The 26,171-nt window shown below is 42.9% G+C and overlaps 1 protein-coding gene across 1 annotated transcript in view; it reads right to left on the bottom strand.

The window, feature by feature from the left end:
- The window catches only part of HEPHL1 (hephaestin like 1), a 112,494-nt gene that overhangs the window by 21,658 nt on the left and 64,665 nt on the right, over positions 1-26,171 (bottom strand). Inside the window, exons 6-12 of the mRNA XM_056561481.1 lie at positions 25,194-25,359; positions 24,301-24,440; positions 20,161-20,292; positions 16,490-16,704; positions 15,389-15,539; positions 7,766-7,978; positions 5,807-6,023 (exon numbers count right to left, since the gene is read on the bottom strand). Of these exons, the coding sequence (XP_056417456.1) occupies positions 5,807-6,023; positions 7,766-7,978; positions 15,389-15,539; positions 16,490-16,704; positions 20,161-20,292; positions 24,301-24,440; positions 25,194-25,359 (1,234 nt within the window). The remainder of the gene's footprint in view (positions 1-5,806; positions 6,024-7,765; positions 7,979-15,388; positions 15,540-16,489; positions 16,705-20,160; positions 20,293-24,300; positions 24,441-25,193; positions 25,360-26,171) is intronic.

The raw sequence follows: 26,171 nt of genomic DNA, 5'->3' as shown, positions 1-26,171 counted from the left end.
GTTTCTGGAAGAAAGCAGCTATGTTTTTGGAATTCTTGAAAACCTCTTTAAAGGAAAACGGTCACCAGTTCACCCGCACTATAACCGATACACCGGGTTATAGTGCGAGTGAACAGGAGACCTCTGCGGGGTCTCTGACTACTATACCTACCTGCAATCCGGAGCACTGATCCCCCGAAGGTCCCCCTCTCCCAGCGCTGACTTGCGCTTTGAGGCGGGCCCACCTGCTAGATTTAAATATTCATTTGCGCCGGTCACGTGAGCGCTCAGTAGGCAGGAGCGCTTACGTGACCAGCGCTTATGAATATTTAAATCCAGCTGGCGGGCCCGCCTCAAAGCACAAGTCAGCGCTGGGAGAGTTGGATTGTTGGGGAATCAGGGCTCCGGACTGCAGGTAGGTATAGCAGTCCCAGACCCCGCATCGGTCTCCTGTTCACCAGCACTATAAGGCTGCATTCACATCACGTTTTGTACATACGGGTGCCGATCCGGCGGGAGAGGGGCAAACCGGGCGCTCCCGTGCCTCCATTTACTCCATTTACTGCGTGACTCCATTTACTTTAATGAGCCGACCGGAGTCAAACGGTGACTCCGGTCGGCTCAGTTTTGACCCGTATGCGGTTTCCTGACCGGACCTAAAACCGTAGTATACTATGGTTTTAGGTCCGGTCCAAAACCGGATACGGGTCAAAACTGAGCCGACCGGAGTCACCGTTTGACTCCGGTCGGCTCATTAAAGTAAATAATGGAGTCACGGGCTGATCCGGCTGGGGTACGGGAGCGCCCGGTTTGCCCCCCCCCACCGGATCCAGCACCCGTATGTGCAAAACGTGGTGTGAATGCAGCCTAACCAGGTGTATCAGGTTATAGTGTGGGTGAACTGGTGACAGTTTTCCTTTAATGTCGATGTCTTTAATGTTTCTATGTGTCTATACCCCTCTGACATTTTTTCCATTATCTATTTCTTTACAAGGCAAGCTAGGAACCATTTGGATAGCGTTCTACTATTCACGATGAGACCTGACAACTCTCTCTACTGGTATAAGGACCAATAGGTGCCTCATAAAGTTGTGCCCAGGTGAAAGCACACTGTGGTAGCGGGGTGTGATGAGGGCAGATGTTGTTACCCTAGGGGTAGATGGCATTAACCCCTTGTATTCGTGACGCCAGGGCGTTGTTTAGCCTAAAACCACCCAAAGGTATACCGCTGGATCCTGGGCTAGGCACGGGGGCAATAAAGACTCCGACACCAAGTTACGGACAACGGTAGCTTTACTGAGGGTAGACAGTTGGTAAAGTCTATACAGTTCAGCCAGGGCCCAAGGAGGTGACCAGTGACGCAGAGACCTTAACCCCTTAAGGACTCAGGGTTTTTCCGTTTTTGCACTTTCGTTTTTTCCTCCTTACCTTTTAAAAATCATAACCCTTTCAATTTTCCACCTAAAAATCCATATTATGGCTTATTTTTTGCGTCGCCAATTCTACTTTGCAGTGACATTAGTCATTTTACCCAAAAATGCACGGCGAAACGGAAAAAAAAATGATTGTGCGACAAAATCGAAAAAAAAATGCCATTTTGTAACTTTTGGGGGCTTCCGTTTCTACGCAGTGCATATTTCGGTAAAAATTACACCTTATCATTATTCTGTAGGTCCATACGGTTAAAATGATACCCTACTTATATAGGTTTGATTTTGTCGCACTTCTGGAAAAAATCATAACTACATGCAGGAAAATTTATACGTTTAAAAATGTAATCTTCTGACCCCTATAACTTTTTTATTTTTCCACGTACAGGGCGGTATGCAGACTCATTTTTTGCGCCGTGATCTGAAGTTTTTATTGGTAGGATATTTGTTTTGATCTGACTTTTTGATCACTTTTTATTCATTTTTTAATGCGGCTTAATTAATGATATATTTTTATAGTTCGGACATTTACGCACGCGGCGATACCACATATGTTTATTTATTTTTTTTTTTACACTGTTTTATTTTTTTTATGGGAAAAGGGGGGTGATTCAAACTTTTATTAGGGAAGGGGTTAAATGACCTTTATTAACACTTTTGTTTTTCCTTTTTTTTTGCAGTGTTCTAGGTCCCATAGGGACCTATAACACTGCACACACTGATCTCTCATCCTGATCACAGGCGTGTATTAACAAGCCTGCGATCAGCATTATCGGCGCTTGACTGCTCCTGTCTGGATCTCAGGCACGGAGCAGTCATTCGTCGATCGGACACCGAGGAGGCAGGTAAGAGCCCTCCCGGTGTCCGATCAGCTGTTCGGGACGCCGCGATTTCACCGCGGCGGTCCCGAACAGCCCGACTGAGCAGCCGGGATACTTTCAGTTTCACTTTAGAAGCGGCGGTCAGCTTTGACCGCCGCTTCTAAAGGGTTAATACCGCACATCGCCGCGATCGGTGATGTGTGGTATTAGCCGCGGGTCCCGGCCGTTGATTAGCACCGAGACCCACGCGATATGATGCGGGATCGCGGCGCGATCCCGCTTCATATCGCGGGAGCCGGCGCAGGACGTAAATATACGTCCTGCGTCGTTAAGGGGTTAAGGGCTTTCTGGGACTTGTAGTAGGACTGGACAATTGAATGCAGACCACGTTGACTTGACAGATGACAGGGACTGACTTGACTTGACTCATAAAGCTGTGACTTTATCTTACTTGACTTGATGGTGGCTGCAGGACTGGACTTTGAGGTCTCCAACACTCTGGACACACACACTAGACAAGACTGCACTGGACCTCAGCAGAAGAGCAGAGATCAAAGAGAGAGAAGCTCCACCCAGGGCTTATATGGGGGAGTCTAGCAGGAAGCCCATAGGTCACTCTTGGGATCACCTGGTCACTGGTACCTCCTGGGTAACAATCACATGACATATCACATGGTTTAACTCTTAACCCGATAACGACCATGGATGTCTTTACTCGTCCAATGGCTGTTAACGGGATATGTCGCGGGCTCCCGACTCGAGCCTGCATCATACCGTCCGGCCCGCAGCTGATTCCTGTAGCTGGGGGCCGGAGTTAATAGCCGACATGCGGCGATCGCCGCGGGCAGCTATTAACCCTTTAGATCTCTGCTGTCAAAGTTGACAGCGACATCTAAAGGTGCCTTTATCCTGTCCCTGGTGGTCCAGTGGGGTATATCGCCCTCCCGCAGCAAGATCGTGTCGATCCACTGTGGAGGTAACCTGAGTGCTTACCTCTCCTTCCATGCTGGCTCCTGTGCTCTGAATGATAAAGCCTGAGCACACAGATCAATATGGTTCTATGGAACCACATTGATCTGTATGAGGAATCTAATGATCCCTCCTAAAAGTCCCCTAAGGGGACTAAAAGTAAAAGGAAAAAAAAAGTTTAAAAGCACACACATTAACCCTTTCCTTATTAAACATTTAAATCACCCCCCTTTTCCCAAATTCAATATAAATTTTTTTTTTATAAACATAATAAAAATAAACATATGTGGTATCCCCACATGCATAAATATCCGAACTATAAAAATATATAATAAATTAAACCGCACGTCAATGGCGTATGCTCACTTTTTATACCTTAAGAAAAGGAATAAAAAGTGATTAAAAAGTCAGATCAAAACAAAAATGGTACAGATTAAAAGATCATGGTGCAAAAAATAAGCCCTCATACTGCCCTGTATGCAGAAAAATAAAAAAGTTATAGGGGTCAGAAGATGAAAATTTAAAATGTATTAATTTCCGTGCATTTAGTTATGATTTATTCCAAAAGTAGGACAAAATCAAGCCTATATAAGTAGGGTATCATTTTAATCGTATGAACTTACAGAATAAAGATAACGTGTCATTTTTACCAAAAAATGTACTGTGTAGAAACGGAATCCCCCAAAATTTACAAAATGGTGTTTTTTCTTCAATTTTGTCGCACAATGATTTTTTTTCCAGTTTCACCATAGATTTTTGGGTAAAATGACTGATGTTAATACAAAGTAGAGTTTGTGATGCAAAAAATAAGCCATCATATGGATTTTTAGGTGCAAAATTGAAAGGGTTATGATTTTTAAAAGGTAAGGAGGAAAAAATGAAAGTGCAAAAACAGAAAAACGCTTGGTCCTTAATGGGTTAAAGCAACATTACATTTTATAAACAGTTTACATGGTAAAACATATTTACAATGGGGAAACAAGTGCAGGGGGCCTTGGGGACACTGAAGGAAGCTGCCTGATAGGACAGCAGGAGCACGGGGCAACATACTTGGCCACCACAACACAGTACTGTACCAATTTTCTACAAAGTGGGGGAGATTTATCTAAATTTGTGGAGAGGCAAAGTTGACCAGTCACCCATAGCAACCAATCAGATGGCTTCTTTTAGTTTTCAAAGGCCTTGTTAAGAAACAATCTAATTGGTTGCTATGGGCAACTGGGCAACTTTGCCTCTCCACAGGTTTTGATAAATCTTCCCCATTGTTTTGGCCCCAAAATACTACACAGCCTTGTTCTTTTCCCCCGCATCTTTTTCATATGAACTGCAGCTTTTTATTGGATCAACAGCAATATGGGTAAAGAGAAAAGAACCACCAGCAACAATATGGATAGAAAGAAAAGAGGAACACCAGTGAGATAGATGGGGAGAAGAGGAAGACCAGCAAGATAGAGGGTGACAAGAGGACAAAAGACAACAAAAAGAATGGAAGAGGATAGCCAACATCAAGGGGGATAGTGAGAAGAGGATAACTATAAACGGATGGAGAAAGAGGATGAACAAAATCGACTGAGAGAAAAGGACAAGTAAATATAAGGTGGATAGTGACAAGAGGACAACCAACAAGATGGATAGTGAAAAGATGTCAACCATCAAGATGGATGGATATAAAGAGGACAACCATCAAGATGGATAGAGAGAAGATGACAAGCATCAAGATGGATGGATATAAAGAGGACAACCAACAAGATGGATAGTGAAAAGATGTCAACCATCAAGATGGATGGATATAAAGAGGACAACCATCAAGATGGATAGTGAAAAGATGACAACCATCAAGATGGATGGATATAAAGAGGACAACCATCAAGATGGCTAGAGAGAAGAAGATGACCAACAACAAAAAGGACGGTGAGAAAAGCATAAATGTAGAAAATAGGATGACCAAGAAGATGGATGGTGCAAAGAGGATGACCGAAAAGAAAATGAATGGAGAGAAGAGGACCATCAATAACAAGATGGATGGAGAGGAGAAGACGGCCAAAATGGGTGGTGAGACGAAGATAACCAATAAGAAAATGAATGGAGAGAAAAGTATTAATGTAGAAAACAGGATGACCAAGAAGATGGATGGTGCGAAGAGAATGACCAATAGAAAAATAAATGGAAAGCAGAGGACCATCAACAACAACAAGATGGATGGAGAGAAGACAACAAACAAAATGGATCGTGAGAGGAGGATAATCAGGATGGATGGAGAACAGAGAATGACCAAAAAACTAAATAGATGGAGAAAAGAGGACGACCAACATCAAGATGGATAGGGAGACAAGGAACACCAACCACAAAATAGATGTAGAGAAGAGGATATTCAATACCAAGATGGAAGAGAACACCAACAATAAGCTGGATGATATGGAGTGGAAGATACACAACAAAAAGAATGGAGGAAAGAAGATGACAAACAAGATAAACTGAGATAATCATATAAACATGTCACTGCGAAGACTAAAGATCCTAAATTATGACAAAACATACATATATACATACATATATACATACATATATACATACATACATACATATATTGTTGCATATGTAACATACCTCTCATGTTCATGTTCTGTGATGTTGTGCTTTTCAAGTTCCCATGATCTATCAGGGGAGTAATCCCACTCCACTTCCTCCGCAGCAATAAAGTAAGTCCTCATAGCGCCATAATGGTGATCATCAGCCATCGACTGGTCACAGGCCTGGACTGTATACGTGTGTTTCATTCCCCCCATATAGTGATTTATTGTGTGACAGCCAACTTCAAATATTCCTGCAGAAGATTGGCAAGGAACTTTACGACTCAAAAATAATTCACATTGCTATAGAATCAATAAAGTGAGCCACAAACTCGCTAAAACAACGAGTCACAGTTACCATCCATGCTACCAAAGCCTAAAATACGCAAAGCCAAAAATATCATGCCTAATAGCAGTTAGAGGTTTTAACACAATTGATATGTTACTGGACCTGTAGAAAAAAAAAAGAAAAAACATATGATACTTACCTACCCCTGGTCCCCTGCAGCTCCTGCCGCAGTGTCCTTTTCATCTGCTTTCGGTCCTCTGCTGCTCCTGTCTTATGTCTGCTTCAGACAAAAGAGAATAGTATAGAGCAGTGGTCTTCAACCTGCGGACCTCCAGATGGTGCAAAACTACAACCCCCAGCATGCCCGGACAGCTGTTGGCTGTCCGGACATGCTGGGAGTTGTAGTTTTGCAACATTTGGAGGTCCGCAGGTTGAAGACCACTGGTATAGAGAATAGTATACAGAATAGAGCCCAGCATCAAGGGACCGGATGCAGGGGAAATGAGAGGTGCAGCAGGGCCTGCGGAGGACCAGGGGAAGGTAATTATCCTTCTTTTTTTACAGCCCCAGCAACCTATCGAATATTTAAAATGCTGGAAGATGCCTTTAACTTTCATTTTCCATTGTTTTGATGTCACATTAACAGGAAGTTGAGAAATAAAGTGTTGTTCTAAGCCTACATCTTCCTTTTAATGGTTTCATTAAGATGTAATATTGGGTTACAGTGGACTGGTCTTTTTTTAAATCTTAGGCCAGCACGGAATAGAGCAGTAGATGTTCAGCTGTAACGTGTGCGGCATTGAGCTTCACTCCCCCAGCGGCTGGCAGATCCGACCTTTTTTTCTCCATAGACTTATGCAGAGAAAAGGTCAGATTTGACTGACAGCCAGGAAGAGAGATGCACGATGCTGCAAACTTAACGAGCGACCAGAGCGGATCTGAGATCCTATGCGATCACAAATTTTCACATGCCTGGGCGACATGTCAAAGGTTGTTTTAAATGACAGCGATTCCATACGGTGCCAGGACTATATACAGTGAGTGTTTTTGGAATACCTTTTTAAGGGTGATGTTACACGTAGCACGTTCGCAGCAGGTTCCCTGCAGCTAAAATTTTGTTTTGCAGATTTTCTGCTCCATAATCCAGCAAGCGGAATTCCACAGCAAAAAATTCACAAGCGGAACCCATTGACTTCCAGAGCAGAAAATCTGCAGGAGGAACCCATTGATTTTGCAGCAGTAAACCCGCAAGAAGAACCCATTGACTTCTGCAGCAGCATGTGCTACGCGTGAGCCTACCATGAAGGTTTGGTTTATGCGGTGGTCCTTCTTTCACTCTATATACCCATACTGCGGATTTTCTGCTGCGTAATTCTGCAAGCGGGATTTCCACAAACCGATTGACTTTTTCTGCAGAAAATCTGCAAGTGAAACCCATTGACTTTTGCAAGATATCTGCAAGTGAAACCCATTGACTTCTGTATATTTTACTTATGTAGAATATCTGCAAGTGGAACCCATTGACTTCCGCAGCAGAAAATCCGCAAGTAGAATTTCAGCTGCGGGAAACCCGCTTCGCTACGTGTGACCCTACCCAAAAGGTTTGGTTTTAGTGTTAGTCCTACTGTCACTTTGTGCATGGGTCCTGTGTTTCCGACCCCCCAATCATACTTTCATAGCATACTCACTGTTCCCCTAGATACTTACCTGCCTGATCTGGCTGCATGTACGCAGTGACTGTTGTGTGAGGGAAGAGATTTACAGTGTCCCTGGTCATTCCGCCAAGGTTAAGAGTATTCCCTTGAAAGTAAATCCCATGTATGTCAACCTCTGTGCCCAGACCTAGAAGATGCCACGATACGTTGTCTCCCCGACACATTTCAAGACCAGGTAAGTCCCCAAATACATAGCCATTGATAGCTGTGGAGGAAAAGAAAAGATATGGTCAGCTCTCAAATTCTGATAGTTTGTTACAATGTATCAGTGGAAAGGTAACCTGCTAGAAGTGGTCTATTCTGTGGGCTAGTGTTTCCCAACCAGGGTGCCTCCTGCTGTTGCAAAAACTACAACTCCCAGCCTTCGGCTGTCCGGGCATGCTGGGAGTTGTAGTTTTGCGACAGCTGGAGGCACCCTGGTTGGGAAACACTGGTCTAAAGTATATGGGTATTCATTGTCTGACAAAATGATAGTCTGGGCATGCTGGGAGTTGTAGTTTTGCAAAAGCTGGAGACACCCTGGTTGGGAAACACTGGTCTGTAGACTATAGGTATTCATTGCTAGACAATAAGATAGCCCGGGAATTCTGGGAGTTGTAGTTTTGCAACAGCTGGAGGCACCCTGGTTGGGAAAAGCTGGTCTGTAGACTATAGGTATTCATTGCTAGACAATAAGATAGCCCGGGAATTCTGGGAGTTGTAGTTTTGCAACAGCTGGAGGCACCCTGGTTGGGAAAAGCTGGTCTGTAGACTATAGGTATTCATTGCTAGACAATAAGATAGCCCGGGAATTCTGGGAGTTGTAGTTTTGCAACAGCTGGAGGCACCCTGGTTGGGAAACACTGATCTACAGTCTATGGGTATTCATTTCCTGACAATATGATGATCCGGGCATGCTGGGAGTTGTAGTTCTGCAACAGCTGTAGACACTCTGTTTGGGAAAGCTGGTCTATGGACTATAGGTATTCATCGCCTGATAATATGATAGTCTGGGCATGCTGGGAGTTGTAGTTTTGCAACAGCTGGAGACACTCTGGTTGGGAAACACTGGTCTGTAGACTATGGGTGTTCATTGCTAGACAATAAGAGCTCGGGAATTCTGGGAGTTGTAGTTTTGCAACAGCTGGAGGCCCCCTGGTTGGGAAACCCTGTGGGCGCTGCGGCTGTGGTTGTTGTAGGTGCATTTTGGGTGACATTTAATGCACAAAAGCAGAGTAGAGTTAGTATTTTATGCTTTCGCTTATTTTGGTGAATAAGATTCCACAATCATACTGATAGGTTCTTTGGTTGCTTATTAAAATTGTTATGTGGACGCCAGATGGTAAAGTTAAATTGTAAACCTCATGGTTGTACTGTGTGTGTACTATGCTGTGGCAAAATATATGTAACTGGTGTGCCATGTGCAATTCTTAATATAGAAGCAGGTGGCGGTAGAATCCACATTAATCTTGTGAAGTAGTGGCCAATATGTATGTGTCCTATACGCTCAGTCAGTGAGGTTCTAACTATACAGTTGGATTGGTAATGTGTAAAACCGCCATCCAGTGGTCCTAAAAATAAAATTACTGGTATTCATATGCCTAGTGCCTTTTTTTACCCTTGGGTAACCTGTATACACTCATTGGCCACTTTATTAGGTACACCACCTGTTCAGTTGCTTGTTAAAACAACTCTCCGATCATTCAGTTACATGGCAGCAACTCAATGCATTTAGGCATGTAGATATGGTCAAGACAACTTGCTGGAGCTCAAACCGAGCATCAGAATAGGGAAGAAAGAGAATTTAAGGGCCTTTGAATGTGGCATGGTTGTTGGTGCCAGACTGGCTGGTCTGAGTATTTTAGAAACTGCTGATCTACTGGGATTTCGGGCACATCCATTTCTGGACATTTTCTTATCACACTTTGGGCCCCTTAGTACCAATTGATCATGGTATAAACACCACAGTCTACCTGAGTATTGTTACTGACCATGTCCATCCCTTTATGACCACAGTGTCCCCTGAATCTTTTGATGATACTTCCAGCAGGATAATGCCCCATGTCACATGACATCATCTCATACAGGACAATGAGGTCACATGACATCATCTCATACATGACAATGAGGTCACATGACATCATCTCATACAGGACAGTGAGATCACATGACATCATCTCATACAGGACAGTGAGATCACATGACATAATCTCATACAAGACAATGAGGTCACATGACTCCAATGGCCTCCACAGTCACCAGATCTCATCCAATGAATGGGATGTGGTGGAATCGGAGATTCTCATCATGGATCCGACAAATCTACAGCAACTGTGTGATGTCATCATCTCTTTATAGAGGAACTTTGTGATGTCATCATGTCTTTATAGAGGAACTGTGTGATGTCATCATGTCCACATGGAGGAACTGCGTGATGTCATCATGTCCATATAGAGGAACTGTGTGATGTCATCATGTCCATATAGAGGAACTGTGTGATGTCATCATGTCTATATGGTGGAACTGTGTGATGTCATCATGTCCATATGGAGGAACTGTGTGATGTCATCATGTCTATATGGTGGAACTGTGTGATGTCATCATGTCCATATGAAGGAACTGTGTGATGTCATCATGTCCATATAGAGGGACTGTATTATGTCATCATGTCCATATAGAGGAACTGTGTGATGTCATCATGTCTATATGGTGGAACTGTGTGATGTCATCATGTCCATATGAAGGAACTGTGTGATGTCATCATGTCCATATAGAGGGACTGTATTATGTCATCATGTCCATATAGAGGAACTGTGTGATGTCATCATGTCTATATGGTGGAACTGTGTGATGTCATCATGTCCATATAGAGGGACTGTATTATGTCATCATGTCCATATAGAGGAACTGTGTGATGTCATCATGTCCATATAGAGGAACTGTGTGATGTCATCATGTCTATATGGTGGAACTGTGTGATGTCATCATGTCCATATGAAGGAACTGTGTGATGTCATGTCCATATAGAGGAACTGTGTGATGTCATCATGTCCATATAGAGGAACTGTGTGATGTCATCATGTCTATATGGTGGAACTGTGTGATGTCATTATGTCCATATGAAGGAACTGTGTGATGTCATCATGTCCATATGGAGGAACTGTGTGATGTCATCATGTCCATATGGAGGAACTGTGTGATGTCATCATGTCCATATGGAGGAACTGTGCGATGTCATCATGTCCTTATAGAGGAACTGTGTGATGTCATCATGTCCATATGGAGGAACTGTGTGATGTCATCATGTCCATATGGAGGAACTGTGTGATGTCATCATGTGTATATGAGGGAACTGTGTGATGTGATCATGTCCATATGGAGGAACTGTGTGATGTCATCATGTCCATATGGAGGAACTGCGTGATGTCATCATGTCCATATGGAGGAACTGAGTGATGTGATCATGTCCATATGGAGGAACTGTGTGATGTCATCATGTCCATATGGAGGAACTGCGTGATGTCATCATGTCCATATGGAGGAAGTATGTGATGTCATCATGTCCATATGGAGGAAGTGTGTGATGTCATCATGTCCATATGGAGGAAGTGTGTGACATCATGTCCATATGGAGGAAGTATGTGATGTCATCATGTCCGTATGGAGGAACTGTGTGATGTCATCATGTCCATATGGAGGAACTGTGTGATTTCATCATGTCCATATGGAGGAGCTGTGTGATGTCATCATGTCCATATGGAGGAACTGTGTGATGTCATCATGTCCATATGGAGGAACTATGTGATGTCATCATGTCTATATGGTGGAACTGTGTGATGTCATCATGTCCATATGAAGGAACTGTGTGATGTCATCATGTCCATATGGAGGAACTGTGTGATGTCATCATGTCCATATAGAGGAACTGTGTGATGTCATCATGTCTATATGGTGGAACTGTGTGATGTCATCATGTCCATATGAAGGAACTGTGTGATGTCATCATGTCCATATGGAGGAACTGTGTGATGTCATCATGTCCATATGGAGGAACTGTGTGATGTCATCATGTCCATATGGAGGAAGTATGTGATGTCATCATGTCCGTATGGAGGAACTGTGTGATGTCATCATGTCCATATGGAGGAACTGTGTGATTTCATCATGTCCATATGGAGGAGCTGTGTGATGTCATCATGTCCATATGGAGGAACTGTGTGATGTCATCATGTCCATATGGAGGAACTGTGTGATGTCATCATGTCCATATAGAGGAACTATATGATGTCGTCATGTCCATATGGAGGAACTGTGTGATGTCATCATGTCCATATGGAGGAACTGTGTGATGTCATCATGTCCATATGGAGGAACTGTGTGATGTCATCATGTCCATATGGAGGAACTCTGTGATGTCATCATGTCCATATGGAGGAACTGTGTGATGTCATTATGTCCATATGGAGGAACTGTGTGATGTCATCATGTCTATATGGAGGAACTGTGTGATGTCATCATGTCTATATGGAGGAACTGTGTGATGTCATCATGTCCATATGAAGGAACTGTGTGATGTCATCATATTCATATAGAGGAACTGTGTGATGTCATCATGTCCATATGGAGGAACTGTGTGATGTCATTATGTCCATATGGAGGAACTGTGTGATGTCATCATGTCCATATGGAGGAACTGTGTGATGTCATCATGTCCATATGGAGGAACTGTGTGATGTCATCATGTCCATATAGAGGAACTGTGTGATGTCATTATTGTCCATATGGAGGAACTGTGTGATGTCATCATGTCCATATAGAGGAACTGTGTGATGTCATCATGTCCATATGGAGGAACTGTGTGATGTCATCATGTCCATATGGAGGAACTGTGCGATGTCATCATGTCCTTATAGAGGAACTGTGTGATGTCATCATGTCCATATGGAGGAACTGTGTGATGTCATCATGTCCATATGGAGGAACTGTGTGATGTCATCATGTGTATATGAGGGAACTGTGTGATGTGATCATGTCCATATGGAGGAACTGTGTGATGTCATCATGTCCATATGGAGGAACTGCGTGATGTCATCATGTCCATATGGAGGAACTGAGTGATGTGATCATGTCCATATGGAGGAACTGTGTGATGTCATCATGTCCATATGGAGGAACTGCGTGATGTCATCATGTCCATATGGAGGAAGTATGTGATGTCATCATGTCCATATGGAGGAAGTGTGTGATGTCATCATGTCCATATGGAGGAAGTGTGTGACATCATGTCCATATGGAGGAAGTATGTGATGTCATCATGTCCGTATGGAGGAACTGTGTGATGTCATCATGTCCATATGGAGGAACTGTGTGATTTCATCATGTCCATATGGAGGAGCTGTGTGATGTCATCATGTCCATATGGAGGAACTGTGTGATGTCATCATGTCCATATGGAGGAACTATGTGATGTCATCATGTCTATATGGTGGAACTGTGTGATGTCATCATGTCCATATGAAGGAACTGTGTGATGTCATCATGTCCATATGGAGGAACTGTGTGATGTCATCATGTCCATATAGAGGAACTGTGTGATGTCATCATGTCTATATGGTGGAACTGTGTGATGTCATCATGTCCATATGAAGGAACTGTGTGATGTCATCATGTCCATATGGAGGAACTGTGTGATGTCATCATGTCCATATGGAGGAACTGTGTGATGTCATCATGTCCATATGGAGGAAGTATGTGATGTCATCATGTCCGTATGGAGGAACTGTGTGATGTCATCATGTCCATATGGAGGAACTGTGTGATTTCATCATGTCCATATGGAGGAGCTGTGTGATGTCATCATGTCCATATGGAGGAACTGTGTGATGTCATCATGTCCATATGGAGGAACTGTGTGATGTCATCATGTCCATATAGAGGAACTATATGATGTCGTCATGTCCATATGGAGGAACTGTGTGATGTCATCATGTCCATATGGAGGAACTGTGTGATGTCATCATGTCCATATGGAGGAACTGTGTGATGTCATCATGTCCATATGGAGGAACTCTGTGATGTCATCATGTCCATATGGAGGAACTGTGTGATGTCATTATGTCCATATGGAGGAACTGTGTGATGTCATCATGTCTATATGGAGGAACTGTGTGATGTCATCATGTCTATATGGAGGAACTGTGTGATGTCATCATGTCCATATGAAGGAACTGTGTGATGTCATCATATTCATATAGAGGAACTGTGTGATGTCATCATGTCCATATGGAGGAACTGTGTGATGTCATTATGTCCATATGGAGGAACTGTGTGATGTCATCATGTCCATATGGAGGAACTGTGTGATGTCATCATGTCCATATGGAGGAACTGTGTGATGTCATCATGTCCATATAGAGGAACTGTGTGATGTCATTATTGTCCATATGGAGGAACTGTGTGATGTCATCATGTCCATATAGAGGAACTGTGTGATGTCATCATGTCCATATGGAGGAACTATGTGATGTCGTCATGTCCATATAGAGGAACTATGGGATGTCATCATGTCCACATGGAGTCCAATAAAGGTTACGTCATTTTATCCATTAAAACATAGTAGCAAAGCGACACTTGTTATAAAACCCTAAGCACATTAGGATTATGGCCCCTTCGGCTATACTTAACCTGTTAAGGACGTAGGGCGTATCCATACGCCCTGCATCCCGAGTCCTTAAGGACACAGGGCGTATGGATACGCCCGTGGGAATTCCGGACCCCGCCGCTAGCCGGTTGGGGACCCGATCGGGATGCCTGCTGAAATCATTCAGCAGGCACCCCGATCACCCGGAAAATAGGGATGATCAGAGTTGTCAGTGACAGCCCCGATCAGCCTAAGGGATAGGAGTGAGCTTGCAGAGCTGCGATCTCCTCCTATCCCCTGCCATTAGTCAGAACTGAGAATCAGAATATTCGGTAAAAGCGTTTTAGAGTTGTTAACGCTCAAAGTGACAGTGATCAGAATTGTGAAAAAGGGCTCAGTCTTTAAAGGGTAGCTCCCACCATCCTATTTTTTTCTCTTCCTAGACCGTTTCCCCCCCCCCCCACCCCCACCCCCGCTATGGCACTAGGCCGTTCACTGCCCCCCCCCAATATCCCCCCCCCCGCCCCGCATACCCCGTTCCCTCATTACACTTGCAGTTACTGCAGAGTCCGGCAGCGGGCGTGCAGGGAAAGCGGCCGCAACGAGGCGGCGGCGGTGATGTGCGGGAGGAGTGGCCTCCCAGCCAGTGGCCGGGGAGCCAATGCGCTCGCTCCCGCCTGTCTGACTGACAGGCAGGGAGCGAGTGCAGCCTAACTGAAAAAGGACTGATTGCCACTCCAAAATCCGTCCTTTTTCAGTGGCCGGTTTTTATATGTAAATTAAACCTTTTTAATGAAAAAAAAAATAATAATAAAAGTATATTAGAGATATGTTGTAGTACATAAGTACTACAACATATCAAAAAATAAAGTTGGTGACAGTGCCCATTTAAGGGGTTAATAATCCTACAGCGCAGCCCATAAACATGATATGAATGGGGCCTCACAAGGTTATAAACATTTTCTATGGTCTATGAATGTCTCCAGTAAACGTTACCAAACATTTTGTTGGATTCCTGAAAATCGGCGTCTTCTACATCGACCACAGATAAATCCAGAGAAGCTGCTTCAATATTTTCCTCCAGATACCAGCTTAAATTTTCATCAAAGACGGTAAATAGTAAGAAGAACTCATTTTCTATCTGGACCTGAAAAATGTAACATCAGAATTATCAAGACCAAAGGTGGTGGGAATATGGTAATCCAAATATGGGAGAGGTGGGTGACAAACCTCAAAGAGGACCTGTACCCACCACCAAAAATTCCCCCTAGCCCCCTAGGCAATGTGAAGGGGACCCTCAGAGCAGTATATAGCCCCTTGGCAACAACTATAGGACCTTTAGAGCAGTATACAGCCCCCTAAGCAATGAGTATGGTAACCCTCAGAGCAGTACATAGCCCCTAGGTAATGTGAATGGGACCCTCAGAGCAGTACATAGCCCCTAGGTAATGTGAATGGGACCCTCAGAACAGTACATAGCCCCCTATGTAATGAGAATGGGACCCTCAGAATAGTACATAGCCCCCTAAGCAACAAGCATGGGACCCTCAGAGCAGTATATAACCTCTTGGCATTGAGCATGAGATCCTCAGAGCAGTATATAACCCCCTAAGCTACAAGCACAGGACCATCAGAGTAGTATGTAGCCCCTAGGCAATAAGCATGGGACCCATAGAGCAGTATATAGCCCCCTAGGCAATGAGCATGGGATCCTCAGAGCAGTATAGCAGTATATAGCACCCCCTAGACAACAAGTATTAGACCCTCCTAGCAGTGTATAGCCCCCATAAGCAACAAGCATTGGACCCTCAGAGCATATAGTCCCCTAGGCAACAAGCATGGGATCCTATGAGCAGTATATAGCCCAACAGACTACAAGCTTAGGATCCTCCCTTAAGACTAGTATATAGCCCCTAGACAATGAGCAGAGCCGCACATAGCCTGGTAGACAATGAGCCTGGGACCCTCATATCAGTGTATACCCATATAGACAATAAGCACTAGACCTTCAGGTCAGTATAGAACCCCCTAGGCAACAAGCATGGGACCCTCAAAGCAGTATAGAGCCCCTTGACAACCAACAACCATATACTATACCTGTGTGTTGTTGGACCTTAGTGACCCTTTTTTGCAGACCAGCAGGGGACCCACCAGTCCAGAATTTGTGTCCTTCACTGGGTCAGCTGCGGAGTAGTACAGGTATGTCAAACAATCGGGGTCACTGTCTGTAGGTCCATCCTTCTCTAGGACGTTCCAGGTGTATGTGAACGTGTCTCCCGGCGCTACATGAGCTCCAGACTTCACGGCACCTCCTTCCATAAAAACACAATGATAATATATAAATAAGATTACAATGGATGTTTGGTCTTTATTAAAGTTTCTACATTTTATTTAAATAAAGCCTAATGCTGGGTTCACACATTGTAAAAAAAAAAGGCAGTAAAATAGGTATTATTATTAATAATGTATTCTATTAAAGTCTATGGAAAAGTATTCTATAGTGCACACATTGTCTAAAAAGAACTGCAGTAAGTCTAATGTGGTGAGGGTGTGATGAAGGGCAGATGTTATTACCCTTAGGGCAGATGTTATTAACCCTTAATATTCGTGATATGGTTATCCTCTACACCGCCTGAGGTATGGCTGCTGGGAAAATAATCACTTCGATGCAAGGTTACGGAACAACGGCAGCTTTACTGAGGCTGACAGGTGTTATAGTCTTTACAGCTCAGTTAGGCCCAAGGAGATGACCAGTGAACTTCAGAAGGCTTGTTGGCTCGCTGGGACTTGTAGTGTACTTGGACTCAATTATGCAGTCCCACGCTGACTTTAGACTTGACAGACTTGACTATGCTGACTAGACTTCTCCCCTGTATTTGCTTACCAGGCTTTGACTTTCACCTGAAGGGAGTTCACTGATGATGGAAGCGTGGCTGCGTGGTTAGGCCTAGGTCTCCCTCAGGACACCAGACACTCTCAGGTCTGCGCTGTACTGCTCCTCAGCATGCATAGAACTCACTAGGCTAGCTCCTCCCTAGTATATAAGGGAGCAATTTTGGAGGACTCCCATAGGTCACCAACAATCACCTGGTCACGGGCACCTTCCCTGGTTACACAGACTTAGCAACAACACTTAAAGGCACACTAACATGAATATAATACATTAACTCTTTGTACAATATAAGAGATGGTGAGAGTCCTGAGGAGTGTGGAGGCCAGGGGCCTTGGACTGAGTCCACCTGATAGGACCAATAGTATACAGAAGGGCCACTTCTGTACTGGGCCACCACACTAACATTGGAATTACTGCCTTATTTTAACATTGTATGCACTGACAGCCTAATTTCCGGCAATCTATATCCTTCTGCACATGACGGCCAAAAGACTTAGGCAATATTCACATGTACGGAATTTCCGGACGGAATTTTGCGTTGAAATTCTGCCAAACATTCTGGAGCAGCAGAGTCCAGTAGTATTTAATGGGATTCTGCTGTGCTGTGCACACATCCAGAATTTCCGGAAATTCCGAACCCTGTGTCCGCAGAAAAAAATTAACCTGTCCATTCTTTCTGCGACTCCGCACGGAATGCATAGCCATCCATTCCTGTGCGGTCCTAGCCCTGGCATAACATGTTATGCCAGCGCCCGCAGTCTCCAGAATGTCTGCATGGAGATTTTCCATGCGGACATTCCAAAATGTGAACATGGCCTTATAATGGGATTGCATAATGAAGATCAATAAGGGCCCATCCACGCTGCTGCTTAATTTTGCTTGCAGCAGAGTTCCATTGTTTTCAATAGGATTCTACTGGACCATTCACACTGTGGAATTTCCATGGTTGAAATTTCGACCTGCCAAAAGAATCAACATGCTTATTTTTTGGCGGAATTAGGCCTAGACTACATTGCCGCCAATGGTGATGGTGCATATACGCACAGTTCTTGTGTCGGCGGATTTCAGCAGCGCCAACTGCAGACAGAATCTCCATCTGGAATATCTCTGGGACAGGACCCTAGAACCGGGGAGGAAAGTGTGCAAACATGCGCTTCTCCCCCCCTTGTTCTCCTCATCCCGACCCATCTAAACTTTTGACAGGGGACACTGACGGGGACCCTTATAGAAACAAATGTTTTTTTGTTTTTTTTTTATGAATAGTCAATTATGAAAGTTTTATTATGTCAACTTACACTATGGCATTCTTCTACAGTGGGACCTCAACTTCACAGGTTACAATATGGTCTCTTCTGGACCATACACTGCTACAGACAGTCCAGACTGGTGAAACGTGTCAATGGCTGGAAAGACTGAGCAAGCAGAATGGACATTTCCCTGTCAAATCTCTGTATTACTGAAGTGCATCCGAGTCCTGCAGATACACAGGTGTATTTAAAGAAGCCTTTCACATCCAGGCTTTGCCTGTGAAAGAGTTTGTTTCCAGTAACTAGCATTGCGTTCCCTGTGATTCCTGATATTTGTTATTTGATCTCTGCTTGGCTTTCTGACTTCTCTACTATATTTGCGTCTTGATACCTCGACATTTCCTGTTGACTTTGACTTTATTGTTTGATCAGTATTATTTCTGTTAGTTTGTGTGCCTCCGGACTGTTCCCGACCTGTGTCTGTTTTTTGTAGTTTATTGTGATGACTGTTAAGGCCATCACTTATATAGGAAGGGACTGGCACCATGGTTACTGACCCGATTCCTAAGGCGGGTACGTAAGTAGGCAGGGACAGAGGCTTTGGGTGAGTTCAGGGCTGCACTCTTTCCCTGCCCAGACGTGACACTTATTTTTCTTTAATCCTAACGTTTTCCTATTTTTGGATGACATTTTGGTTACCAGGTTTCCATAGAGTTATGGTTTCAACATACAATGGTCGCTCTGGAACCAATTCATATTGTAACTTGAGGGCCCACTATTTTATAGTTTTCAATGCTGTTTTTAACAATGGTACACATACACCTAGTGGGTTTTCTTATAACATGTTTTCTTTAAGAGGCGTTCCCTTACCCAGTGGATACCTGGAAAAACGTCTTTTGTGAGGTATTTTTACTAAAGCCACGATGAAGGGTGCAGTATAGCACCAGAAACATGTCAGGTTTTGCTGGGGTGTCTCCTGTCATTGAGGTTTGTACGCTCTGATTTTAATAGTATTTGCATAAAGACCTACTTTCAATGCACCAGCGCTGGATCATTCTACAGTGTGACACTGAGTGGTGGTGAGATCCGTGGGTGAAGCTGTTAAAGGGGTATTCCAGGAATCAAAAAACAGTCCTTTTTTCTTTCAAAGAGAGCGCCCTCCTTGTCTCCACTTTGAGTTTGGTATTATAACTTGGCTCCATTCACTTCAATGGAGCTGAACTGCAGAACCATACCCAAACTGGAGACAAAGAGGGAGCTGTCTTTGAAAGAAAAAAGGCCTGTTTTTAATTCCTGGAATACCCCTTTAAAGACCAAGGACTGGTGAACTGGTCCCTTTTCTGTTTCTTTCATAGTATGCCAATGTGTGTCTACACCATTGTTTCCTAACCAGGGTGCCTCCAGCTGTTGCAAAACTACAACTTCCACCATGCCCAGACAGGGAAAGGCTGTCCGAGCATACTGGGAGTTGTAGTTTTGCAACAGCTGTGGACATCCTGATTGGGAAACACTGGCCTACAGAATGACATATGTCAGAGCTGTCTAGGCGTTGGAAGTAGAGAACTACATTGGGAAGTTTCCCCAACATATATATGGACAGTCTAAAATGGACAACTGAGGTTACATACCATCTACATAGGGTGCACCCTCTGAGTCTTTGCCAAACGACAGTCCATGAGGCATCATGCTGTAGTTCCTGTCAGCTTTATTGGAAAACACAATCTCAATGGTATCACCCACTTCAGCTTTGATGACTGGACCTAAAGAAAACATACAAAAACATCAATTAGTTGGTAATACTGTAGACCAAGAATTTATTGAGCGGACTTTGCACACTTTGTACCATAACTTTCTTTTTCCAAACATTAAATTTTTTTTCCAATACAGTATATGCCCGGCTGTTTGTACCCACATTCATAAAGTATGTAGTAAATAAAAAATACTTAAAAAAAAAAAAAAAAGTTTAGCTTTAATCAGTCAGGGTCTCCGCCTCCGAGACTTTCATCTCTATACAAAACTTGAGAAGTGTACTTTTGAAAAGACCAGCCTTCCGTTTCTGGGGCATATTGTTACCAGTCAAGGTCTACAAATGGATCCTAACAAGTTTTCTGCTGTACTGGATTTTCCTCAACCTTCTGGCTTGAAAGCAATTTAGCGCTTCCTCGGCTTTGCCAATTATTATCGGCAATTTATTCCTCACTACTCCACCTTGGTTGCCCCCATCGTTGGTTGCTCCCATGGTTGCAAATCCGAAGGTCTGGACTCCTGAGGGCGAAGAAGCGTTCAAACATTTAAAATCCGCCTTCGCTTCTGCTCCTGTGTTGTCAAGACCAGATCCAGGTAAGCCATGTATTTTGGAGGTGGATGCTTCTTCAGTTGGTGCAGGTGTTGTTTTGACGCAAAAATCATCCAAAGGAAGAACTGTAACCTGCAGTTTCTTCTCTAAGACTTTCTCTCCTGCGGAGAGAAATTATACAATTGGAGATCACGAGCTCTTGGCTATTAAGTTGTCCTTGGAAGAATGGCGTCATCTCTTGGAGGTCTCTGTACATCCGCTTACTATTTATACTGACCACAAAAACTTGCTATATCTACAGACTGCCCATCGTCTCAACCCTCGACAGGCTCGCTGGTCTCTGTTCTTCTCCAGATTTGACTTTTTTAATCACTTCCGTCCAGCAGAGAAGAATCTAGATCTTCTGAAGTACAAGACCAAGAATCTCACCCTCAACATATTTTACCTCCTAATCGTCCCATTTCAGCAGCACCAGCAAGTCTTCAGCACCTGCCTCCTGAGAAGCCCTACATTACTCCCCGCCTAAGACTCCGAGTCTTGAAATGGGTCATTCCTCTCTGTTGGCCGGTCATGCCGGTATTCGTAAGTCCTTGCAACTGATCTCCCGACAGTATTGGTGGCAAACTCTAAAACAAGATGTCATTGACTTAGTTTGTTCCTGTTCAGTCTGTGCACGGGACAAGACCCCTCATGCCAAGCCTGCTGGTCTACTACATCCTTTTCCAGTTCCTGATCTGCCCTGGACTGACATAGCAAAGGACTTTATTACTGACCTTCCTTCTTCTGGCGGCAATACGGTCATCTGGGTTGTTGTGGACCGATTTTCTGCTATGTTTGACTATGTTCCTGCCTTCAGTACCTCACCTTACCCAGCTACCTGTTTGGTCCAGCCGTGTTGGGGGTAGCGACCTGGCCGCAGCAAGCTCATCCTGCCGAAGCAAGCTCATCCTGCCTTGTGGCGGGCTCTGTTGAAGACTTTAGACTCCGCTCGGTCCTCAGTCATCAGCCACACAGGTTAGAGGATCCACATCCAGCTCTGTAACAGCCTTCTGATTCTACATTTAAGACCTTCTATTTTAAACCAGAGTCTCGTGTCTCTATGATACTATTGTGATTCAATTAATTGTATATATTGTTTATTGTTTTATTTACATACATAGCTTTAAACTAGCATAATAGGAGCGTCTTGTCTTAGAATTGGAAATTTTTCTATCCTTGGTGACGGAAATTTGGATTTTATTAAAGACATGACGTGAGTATTATCCCTCCCATTGGACCCATCCCTATAATACTTCTATTTCTTTTTGTTTTCACAGCCCAGTTATGCTGTCGTCTTCAGGACCCTTTTAACAGCCTATTGACAGTTGATGTTTGATGAAGGTTTTCTTCTACTCTTCATTAATGTTTTTCCTCGTTCCTGTATGTGTTTTTATTCATTCAAGTTATGGTGACCATCTGTTCTTCACCGAAAAGAAGAAGGAAGATACCAGGGCGGCAGTTACCTATTTAACCTATCCTATGCTGTGATTGGTTGTTGTATTGGTGCAGCATGTTTGGTTGCATTTTATATGTAAAAGTTTTATTTGTGATATTTACATTACTTATTTGCTGCTGAGTTCAGTAAAAGAAGTTAAAAAGCATAATACTCACATCTTGTCTTTAATAAAATCCAAATTTTCCATCACCAAGGATATGAAAATTTCCAATTAGAACCAACTCCTTGGTCTTCATGAATTTAACTTATTTTTCTAACAATTTCTATACTTCAGATTATTAACTGTTTCATTTTCATGTCAAGACCTATACTGTGTAATGAAGCCACAACCCTTTAAAAAGTGCATATATAAAAAAAAATGGTATTTCATAACACCTTCCCTCCATGTGATTGTCTATGTGATCCATAAGAAAGCCTGACGAAGAGGGGGTCCCGCCCTTCGAAACACGTTGTTTCACCTGCATGCTCTTAGATAAATATTTCTTATTTTTAAGTCCGTTTTTGTCGGTTTACTGCCCCAATTCAGACGCTTACCTCCCAGAGGAGAGCGCCACAAAAGACACTTAATCTTTTGGGAGAATTCCTCTCCCCGATCTACTATTTCCCAAGACCGTCCTCTGCCAGCTGAGAACGGGACCGGTGCCGGCTGCACTCCTCCTATACACCACGGCCAGTGGTATCAAGTCTTCCATGGTGTTGTGCTCAAAGTACAACACCATCAGGTGAGCAAACCTCTTTCCACACTTTTTCCTTATACTTTAAAAGGATAATTGCGCTCAGATGCACATCGGTTCTTTTCTGTTTTTTCTTTCATAATCATTATCTATGTGATCCATAACATACTAGTAAATTCCTTCATTCACCAAAAGTAAATTCTTAACCCCCCCCCCCCCCCCCCCCCACTCCCTTCTAAAAAAAAAAAAAAAATCTCAAAGGTCTTGGCTATTAGGTGTCTTACTTCTTGGCAAATTGCTGTTCACTATCTGTTGTTAGGCTCTGTCTGTCTCTAGTAACAGAGAGGCAGGAAGTGGAGGCAGGGCATAACTACTTCTATGTGCAGGAAAGAAGGGGATTGAGAGCTTGGACCGTGTACCTGCAATCTGTGAACCCTTCCCTGTCCTCCAGAGGTTCTACACTGTCCCTGAAGGGTAAATCAAGATTTTCCTTTTATCTCAGCAGCAGTAGTTGAAGGCTTTGTATAACCTCTATCTTGTGCTGCTGTTTCTTTTCATTATGTTCATATAGTACCTTGCAATGCCAGTGCATCAGTAAACCATTCTCCCCTCCACATGCAACCTATGGTACTGTGGTGTAAATCATCCGACAACACAGTGTCAGCCTATTCAGCCAATTGCACTTTTACCAGCACTATGCCATGGCATAAGAGAAAAAAAAGGTGCTGTCTTGTGATTTGACATAGAAGTAAGGGAAAGGAAGTCTAGGAGTGAGTCCTGCTAGCAAACAGCCCAGCTCTGGTCCTACTCTCTAAAATGGAAATAATTAGAAATAGTTCACCCCAGAGGGGACTCTCAGGAGCTCAACAACAGCAGTGATGGCACTATAATCACCTTTTCACCAGCCTGGGGGGGGGGTTAAACTAACAAAACTGTCCAAGTTTAAAAAAATCTTTTGAAAGACAAGTACTTTTTAAGCCACAATTGTGTTGCACATTGAACAGTAAATCTGCTTCAATGTTGTTTATAAGTCCAACATAACTTTAATAACATATATTTATATTTAAGAGCCCTAAATTATTCTACAAAATTCTGGCTGCCCACAGTCACCAGTAGGGGGAGCTAGGAAACAAATTGAACAATTAGATTTTTTATTTGTATAAATATAGATAGGAATTATTCAGTACAGAGTTTGGACCATTTTTAATAACAAAATAGGATGAACATTAACTTGATCGGATTGATAAAAATATACAATAAAAGTAAAAAATAAGTACGGTACAAATAATCCTGCTGTTCATACCTAGTATACCAAGATGTTTTTCAGCTTTAGATTGAGACTTCTTATTACTAAATGATTCATCTGTACATTCTGTGTAATGCACCTTCCAATAAGAACCTCCGATCCTGTCACTGCCCTTCATAAAATAAGGAGCAGACGGGCTGTAATACAAAAAATGTTAAATTATGACTGTTTTGTATATAAGTGAGACAGACCACTGACCAAAATGACTTGTGCCTGTTAAAATAGATAAAAAGGAAGATCAATTTGTCATCCTAAAGGGTTAAAAAAAAAAAATCACACAAAACTAGCAGTTCAATCTTTCTACCAGCAGGTGGTGCTCCAGTAAATTCGTTTTTTTTGTACATAAACAAGAGTGCTTTATGTACTCATAGACATGTTTATTGTGAACAGCACACCATGTGGTCAGGTGAGGTAGTAAGTAAAATATTCACCTTCAAAGAACATTTTTATCATCATTCTATTTTTTTTATTATCAATATATAGTTCAAGTTCCTGGTTGGTTGAACTTGATGGACGTATGTCTTTTTTCAACCATACTAACTATGTAACTATACTGTATATTTTAATGTCATTTAAATAAACTTTTGATTTTCGAGACAAAAATGTGTTACATGTCAAATTAGATCAGTTGGTGTCATTAGATACAGCCAGGTGAAGCGTGCAGCTGTGCTCTTCAATCCCTGGATCAGTGCTCATTATTCATGGGCTCCATTATACGCCTATGGAACCCATGAATTTCAATGAGTCTGTGCTAAGTGCCAAAAGTTTATTTAAATCACAGTAATGCTTCAATGATAAAAAGGGATAAAATCTCAAATATTAACACAAACTTTATATAAAAGAATGCATCTGATTATTAGATCCTTGGTAAGCAGAATGAATCCCCTTACCTGTCTGGATCATCTAGAGGCTTATGTGTAAATCGGTTGTAATTATTTGGTGCGTAATTCCATAGGACTTTGTCAGCAGCAATAAAATATTTTCTCACATAACCAGGTGTCAAAGCTGCAGGATGGCGCCCACAGGTCCCAACATTGTACAGCCCCATCATTCCAGCTGTAGAAATATATATTAATAAATTGATCAGCATTACATTTTAGACCTATTTAGATAAAAAAAAAAATAATAGGTTGGGCATGCATTTTAAAGATATATTACTGGTAGACCTAGAAATGCTACTTTATGCTTCAAAATAAATAAGCCTAATAAGTTTGCAAAAAAGCATCTAAAGAAATCTCAGACCATGAGAACTCTGTGAGACCTCCATGAGTGGCCCAGCCAGAGCCCAAATAGAATAGATCATCTCTGAATAGACCCGAAAATGGTCCCCAGCCAACCTGACAGAGCTTGAGAGAATCTGCAGAGAAGAATGGCAGAAAATCCCCAAATCCAGGTGTGTGAACCTTGTGGCCTCATTCCCAAGAAGACTGGAGGGTGGAATCACTGCCAAAGGGGCTTCACCTAAGTCCTGAGTAAAGGGTATGAATAATTATGTCACTACAAGATTATAGGTTTTTCTTTACAAGTTAGTAAGGGTGAGTTGCACGTGAAACGTGTCGCTTCCTGCTCTGCCATGTCATATTGTGTGTCGTTTTTGGAATAAAAGTTCAAGTTTTTGCACATCATTTGGACAATAGAGTTTCACTTTTTACAAACATTCTTTGTTTGTATTGGAGGCAGAATGATGGGAAAACACAGTTTGAAAGGGTCTGTTGACTTCATGAATGCTGACCCCCCCCCCCCCCCCTTCACTACCCACTGTACAGCAACCTCAGTTAGAGTAATAACAATGAAATACAACACTGTCTGTGATGCCCACAAGGAGATTGGGTGAAATAGCCCAGGACATCTGAGGGTAATAATCCATT

The sequence above is a fragment of the Hyla sarda genome, chromosome 2, assembly GCF_029499605.1.
Source record: "Hyla sarda isolate aHylSar1 chromosome 2, aHylSar1.hap1, whole genome shotgun sequence".
Classification (NCBI taxonomy): domain Eukaryota; kingdom Metazoa; phylum Chordata; class Amphibia; order Anura; family Hylidae; genus Hyla; species Hyla sarda.
The sequence above is the reverse complement of the archived record's forward strand: the minus strand, read 5'-3'. Positions and strand labels throughout refer to the sequence as shown.